Consider the following 7173-nt stretch of genomic DNA (forward strand, 5'->3'; position numbering starts at 1 on the left):
TGCGTGCCAGCCCTACAAATAACAATTATCCGATCACATAATAGTGAGCCTAAATCCTATTTACTACTACAAAGACTAAAGCCACACAATAGCATAGGTGTTTTTCAGCGTGGAGGAAGGCTAGAGTAAGAATAACAAGAGGCCCAGATCCATAGAGATGACTTGGTTCAGTTGGTTGCTTATAATACAGTACCTGTAGTACATACAACGCCTACAGAAATGGGCTTCACATCTAGTTTCGGTTTCAAAAATAAGCTCCTAAATTTCACCCGTGACAGTATGTCATCTATCCCCTGTTTCCATCCTAATGTGAAGGATGGCAGGCCGTTAAATTAGCACGAGTTAAGGGTTTAATCACGAGGTTGAGCTTTGCTCAAGATACGTACGAAACACTACGAGAGAGAGAGAGAGAGAGAGAGAGAGAGAGAGAGAGAGAGAGAGAGAGAGAGAGAGAGAGAGAGAGAGAGAGAGAGAGAATTGGACATTTTAGCAATCGAGTTCGATAATACATTGCACCAAGCAGAGATAGAATACCATATTGATAGCAATAAAATCCAATTATTAACGGAAGAGGCAAATAACAAAAAGAAATCCCAAAAGCATAAACAGGTTCACCCAAATAAAGAAGAAATCAAGAAACTTCATTAGTTAAATAATCAAGGAAGATATCCTCTCCTCTGTAGGTACTTCTCATACTCCTCCAAGGAGTCGATATCATTCTGCTTCCCGCTCACACCGTCAGAACCTTCATTTCCAGCGCTTCCTCTCCGTGCAGTAGTACCGTAACCATTTAACCCCATTTTAGTTTCATCTTCTTTATCAATATTATACCGACCATTTTTCGAAGACCGGTCTTGTTGTTTGATCTCAACCCAGATGTTGTCTTCACCATTGCCATTTGAAGCATTTTCCATATTGTAAATGAAGTTATTCCCGTCGTTGTTGTTTTCCTTGGCATTCTCGTTGGTTGAGCTGGTATCAATGGTTGCCGATGTGTCCTTAGTAGAACTGTATAATCCATAGCCACCATACTGGTTGGGAGAGAATTTTGGCTCCTTTGGTGGATCAACAACAAGATTTTGGGCATGAGCTCTTTGCGCTGCGACTTCTGCGACTTCGGGTGAGAGTTTTGTGTCTTGGTCGTAACTTAGAGGGAGCTTGGGATCGTTGGCATTGTAATTGTTGTTGGAAGGGGTGTCCTTGTTGAAGAATAATCTGCCGCTAGCTTCAATGTGCAGGGAGGAGAAAAGCATGAAAAAAACGAAAAATGAGAGTGATGATACGGAAGAAGCCATTGTAGAACTTGAGATGTGTGGAGGCAAATGGTATGTTTTACATCCTTCGGTGCGTCTTTCGAAGAATATATAGACACTCTTTTACCGTGTTAATTTGCTGAGGAATGGAAAGATACGGGAAAAATGGAATGAAAGATCATTTCATTAATTAATGTTTAGGCGTTGATTGAGGATTGAAATATAGATGGAAAAGATCGAATCAAAAGATCGTAGAACTTTATTTAGGCCAAAGAGCAGGAAGGAAAACGATTTGATTATCATGATTTTCTCCTTATTGATTCATACGCTAGCTAACTTGATGCCCTTGATGGTAACAACTTCATGATGGTTAGAAACTCAGATTACGTCTGGTTCAATTCCGTTACTTCCATATATAGCTTGATTATTTCCTTGATTGAATCCTCAAAAAAAAATTGCCTTGATTGATTAATCTTCTTGTGTGTAAATATGAAATCAAGGCAATTAGGAAAGTAAACCGAATTAAACATTGACGTTTGATTTAATCTGTACATGCATAACTTTCGCGATACAAATAATAGGTTTTTAACCCGTTATATCTCCACAAACGAGAGAACTACCATAGGAAGTTGAAGGATCCTTTCAAAAAAAAAAAAGGAAGTTGAAGGATAATGATTTATAATGAGAATACTGTATGATCTTCAAAATACATCGTAGATTCGTAATCACATACAGGTGTACGTACGTACTGCTCATCAATCTCAAAGGTTTCAGGCCATTTATAATATATATGCTACTTTAAATGGCCATTTAAGCAATGTACAAGTTGATGATGGTTTCTCTAGCTAAAGCTTTTAACTGTACACGACAAATACAACTCCAACAATGGTGCTAAATTTTAGTGTAAGTCCTAAAATAGAACTTTTCATCTCCAACAACTTGTTTTAGGGGGTTTTAGTCTTGGTTTTATAGGACTTGAACCTAAACTGAGTCTTATATCTAGTGATTTTCTAAGACCAAGACCTCAACAGTGTACTGTACTTTCATCAATTGAAATATGTCATAACACTCCCATATAGCACTCAAAATCATATTTTAATCAATAATAGTCTAAATAACACCCCCATATAACACCTAATTGTTGGAGATTGATAAATGAGTCATATATAAATAGTGTAATAAGGGGTGCTGAATTGAAAATAGCACTCCCAAATAGAACTTATGGTTGAACTTGCCCTAAGTTTACGCGCATCAACGGACTTCAACGTCTTGTCAAAAATCAAATGTATGAGCGCGCTTGCTTGATTTTAGAGAAAAGAAACTAGAAGCTCTTCATGTTACCTACCTTTGTTTGTATGGAGTGATTTTGATGACCAAGCCAGGGAAAACATCATCAGGGTCATGAATATGTGGATTCTCTTCAACAATATAAGGATCTCCACATTTTTCACTAATCGTTTGTAGTGTCTCGCCTTCACGAACCACGTAAATTTCATCACACGGCTTGTGCAAACGACTCCTTTGGACTTGTAGCATTCTCGAATTGAATTCGCTTTCGCTTGACTGACAGCAGCTCAACACCAGCATCAGGGCCAAGAACAAAGCACAATACCAGGAAATCTTCTCAGCCATAGCGGTTGTGGAAGCAGACACCATTTGGTCGATCTTTTTGGTTACTTGAGGCTCTTTCGATTCTGCGGCTGTAGGTTTTATTTTCCTAAGGGATACTTATGTGGTATTTAAGAGAAGTTATGTTTTCTGGGTGGTTGGAGTGGGTGTTATTCTTGGTCGGATTGAGTTGAGAGGGTTATATGACTTCTATCGATGATCGATCTCAACCATCCCATTGTGGTAGGTATATGTCAGCAGAGAAGACTTGGAATAAGTAACCTAAACAACTAAACAAGAGGGAAATAGTTAGTTAAACTGTTTTTTGAAAAGGATGGAGTTGTGACACCTGTTTCAAATTCGTTTTTGTTTAAAGAAAAACTTCTTAAAGCTTCCTTCCCCAGTTAACCCTTTATATACTTGTTAACAGAAGGTGGTGGATAGGGTTTGAGTCGAGAAGATATTATCGAACTCATGTATTTTCTTGTGTTAAGATGTTTATTCGTCAAATAATAAACTAGGACTTATCTTTGCCACCAATTCTTGATAGATTAGTACTAGCTAGAAAATGATCGAGTATGAATAGGTGGTTTCGAACACTACACATGTATGCGAAACAAATAGGAAGAATGGTGCGCTGTTATGTCGAACCGTCTATGGCAATGGTCGATCGACATCATTTAGCATGAGATTATTACAGCTTGAACATGATATTTTTTTTACCCCATAGGTTATTTACAACCTACAAGTTACTGTAGTTTACAAGGTAACTACACCAAACGAAAACAAAGTTAAGTTGGAAATCTCGAGTGAATTGTATCTTACACAAGCAGTTACACTACGCAACATAAGAATGATTTTAGTTTGGTATCCGATTTAGTCCAATATGAACATTTTACGAGCTAATTTTAATTGAAGATATACCTATCTTGTTTGGCTTTTTAGCTAAAATTTCTGATTTGGATTTAAGCCTAATTGACAGCTTGATTAATATCACCATAAACGTTGACATCTTAACTGCAATTTGCGACCTGTCAAGCAAGTATTATTGCTTCTAGTACTCGATCACCATACATTATATGAATCAAATCATACTGATCATTCAGCAAGCATATCATTTCTTCACGACTCATCTTACATATATTGTCGTTTATTTAAATTGGCCTGTGATCTAGATAGCAATGTGGGATTGGAAGTTCCGTAATTATAAGAATGTAATAATGTATCTTTGTTCGAATATTTAAGCATCACGTTCATAAATGCTAAGATGCCGATCCTACTACTATAGTATACTAGACTTAAATTGAAACAATGTGCGTGAATTACTATTTTGGAGATCAAAATGCACAAGTTTATGTATATGACTAATGTGAGTGAGGGCTAATTCTCTGCTGGGAATGAAGCGTGAGCAAGAAAGGGATTCAACTCATTCAACAATGAAGATAGTAGACAAATGTAGTTTTTAATTAGTTTCTCCTTTATAAAAGATTTTGTAAATAATTCACAAAAATAAAAATTTGAATCAAAATGCTCAATCAAAAATATTTAGTAAGTGGAATCGAGATAACACACCCATTAAAGCCGACAATAAAAAGGTACATTTTATGACTCAAAGCAAGAAACTACTAGCCAACTAAGGTCAGTTACACTAGCAATCAAGCCAAAAAAACACGTACTTTTTAAGAGTTGTATATAGCACTAAAATACAGAACCAAAAAGATGTATAAACTGAAATATAGGATAACAACAACAACAAACAAATCGATCTAACTATCAGTTATTAGGCAGGGGAAGAGTTAGTAGGCAGGAGAAGAGCCTGCCGGCTTGTCCACAGTTGATGAACTCACATGTTGTTCCACACTCTCCATCTGCATACAATCCCCATGAACAACATGATAATGGATATTTACATCTTTTTCAGTTTGATGGGGCTTCACCCGATCCATCAGCAACAACTGACTTGGTTTTCTTACACGTAAATAAGTCATATTAGTTAAATTATGTAAGTACAAGTTTCTTGTACGTATTTTTTTGTCATTCCTATACAATGGTAGTTGTTCTTGAGTGCTAGTGATGAGTTTGGAATGCAAGTTTCTTTTACGTGATCCTAGAGATATCAAGTAATTGCATATCATTTGCATCCATAACTTATCTGATTTTGAAACTCATTCTTTTGAAAAGATTTGTTTTTTATGGTGATTGATTTGCTTTTATCGTGATTGAGCTAAAATAGGAGAGTTATCTGTTTAGGAAAGATTTGTATTAATCACGGTGGATCTTGATTAATGCAAATTTATCTTGATTGTTTTGAAAAAGAAATTTTATCTCATTTGCTTATGCTTTCAATGACATTGTGTCATGAATTATCTTTTCCTTATTGACAATCTTTTTATTAAAGATATTTCCTTATTGGATGTCAATTAAGGTTTGGATTCTTAAAGTAAGAGGAATCTTTACTCCTATATATGTTTGATAACAAAAGATCTTTAGTTAGGCTTTTGGACGATAAAACAAAAACAAAAAGCTTCAATAGAGTTTTTGCATGAGAATTTGATTAGTGATACATAGCTGCATAATTGTTTGAACAAAACTCTATTCATTGATTGATTGTTTATTGCATCTTGCATTTGCATAAGTGTTGCGATCAGTGAGACTTTAAAACAAGAAGGCGTGTTTAGATCCTTCATTTAGTGAGAAGATTGAGTTAAGTGTGTAGTATAAGTTAGTCATATTCGATACAAGTTGGCTTGTAATGTTAGTAAAGTGATTATGTTGAATATCATTACTTGTAGAATTTGTAACTTTATTTACAATCATAGTGGATTTGATCTCGTGTAGACTACGTGAAAAGTCACAGTGGTTTTTACCTTGAAGAAGGTTTCCATTGTAGTTAACAAATCTTGTGTTCTATTGTATTTGTGTGATTGCTTGACAATTGGATTGAAATTGTGTTTATTTCTAACCATATTGTTCCTTCTAGTATTTTTAAATTATGTGCGTGCAAATAGTCCCAATACTTGTAATCTCAACCATTGATATTTATATATAGCTTCATATGCTTTACATTGTCAAGTTTTACTGGGCAAATGCTAACTAAGAGGACGGATCAATGTATATAATATAGGGAAAATACTAATCACATCGATTGGTTGACTAATTACAACAAACAAAACATGCATGTTAAGGGCTACATGCATTCTCTAATTTAAGAATACATGAAAGTATTTAAATACTACATTTCACGGTAGCTAAACCCATATGCATGCGTTTACCGGGGAGCTGGGTACGTGGTAATCAGTAATTTTAATTAGTACAGTTTCTTAAGTGTAGCTTTGAGGTTTGAGTACACAGCGAACCATCCCTGTTGTGTAGGGTGAGCATAATCCCAAAAGAATGCGGCAGCTTCACTCTCGCAAATGGTATACGTATCTTCTCCCGGAGTATCAGTCAGAGTGCCACACCCATACGGATATCCAAGTGTTACACCAGCACAACAGGGCTTTAGTCCGTCCTTAAATTTCATGTTTCCTGTCCAGTAATAAAATCATATACTTCATGCATGACTACGTACACAATATATGATCTTAGTTTTAACGTTGTAATAAGAAGAACCTCGTGTTCATATTAGCGTGCGCGTAGTGCGTGTTTACCTCTGTGTTGCAACATTGCAGACATGAAGGAGGTATAAAGATCGAGGATGATGAAGGCCGATGAACTCTTGGCCTGGTTGTTCAACTTGGCCACAGCTTGCTTCAGGAGGAGGTTGTGAGACCTGGAAAGTGAGTTTCGGGTTTGATTTCACTTTTTGTATGAGAATACTGCCGTACTTGTAGGACGACAACCCATAGGTTCCAGGGCTGTCACGAGTATTTGCTTCACTCCCAAGTCATGTATACGTTTTAAACTAATAACTACCTCATTTACTACTGATGTGCTGAATGATTACAACTCTGTAATGGGTTGGCCTGAAAAGACGTACATAAAGAGTTCACTAATGAAAAAGTGTTGAGCCATATATATTTGTTCTAGGTCACCACTCAACAATCGTATTGTTTAACAGCTAGAAGCCTAGAAAACACGTTGATATATTATATATCTTGATAATCATAATAACTAGATAATTCATGCTTAATTTGCTGATTCATTTGAATCATTTCTATACAAGTAATGATGTTTGAATTAGACTTGAGCAATGAATTACTCGGATAGTTTATGACCTGAAAGGATATAAAAGATCAGAAAGAGAGGAAGGATTAGCCTTAGCTCTGTAGAGAATATGACATGAAAGGAAATAAAAGATCAAAAAGAGAGG

The 7173-nt window shown here is 36.0% G+C and overlaps 1 protein-coding gene and 1 pseudogene across 2 annotated transcripts; both read right to left on the reverse strand.

The window, feature by feature from the left end:
* Nucleotides 1-1200: 1200 nt before the first annotated feature.
* LOC126799700 (uncharacterized) lies at nt 1201-3203 on the reverse strand. Of its 2 annotated transcripts, none has more exons than XM_050526948.1 (2): nt 2599-3200; nt 1201-1696 (listed from the first exon to the last, which is right to left on the reverse strand). In XM_050526948.1, the coding sequence occupies exons 1-2, from the start codon at nt 2907-2909 to the stop codon at nt 1678-1680; spliced, it is 330 nt and encodes a 109-aa protein (XP_050382905.1). In that variant the 5' UTR covers nt 2910-3200; the 3' UTR covers nt 1201-1677. The 2 variants fall into 2 exon arrangements, with proteins under 2 accessions (XP_050382905.1, XP_050382904.1); XM_050526947.1 differs by lacking the exon at nt 1201-1696 and adding an exon at nt 1832-1892 and having other exon boundaries at nt 2599-3203.
* Nucleotides 3204-6154: 2951 nt separating this feature from the next.
* LOC126796857 (GDSL esterase/lipase At5g03610-like) lies at nt 6155-6800 on the reverse strand (annotated as a pseudogene).
* Nucleotides 6801-7173: the final 373 nt, after the last annotated feature.

Source organism: Argentina anserina, chromosome 6 (genome assembly GCF_933775445.1).
Source record: "Argentina anserina chromosome 6, drPotAnse1.1, whole genome shotgun sequence".
Lineage (NCBI taxonomy): Eukaryota > Viridiplantae > Streptophyta > Magnoliopsida > Rosales > Rosaceae > Argentina > Argentina anserina.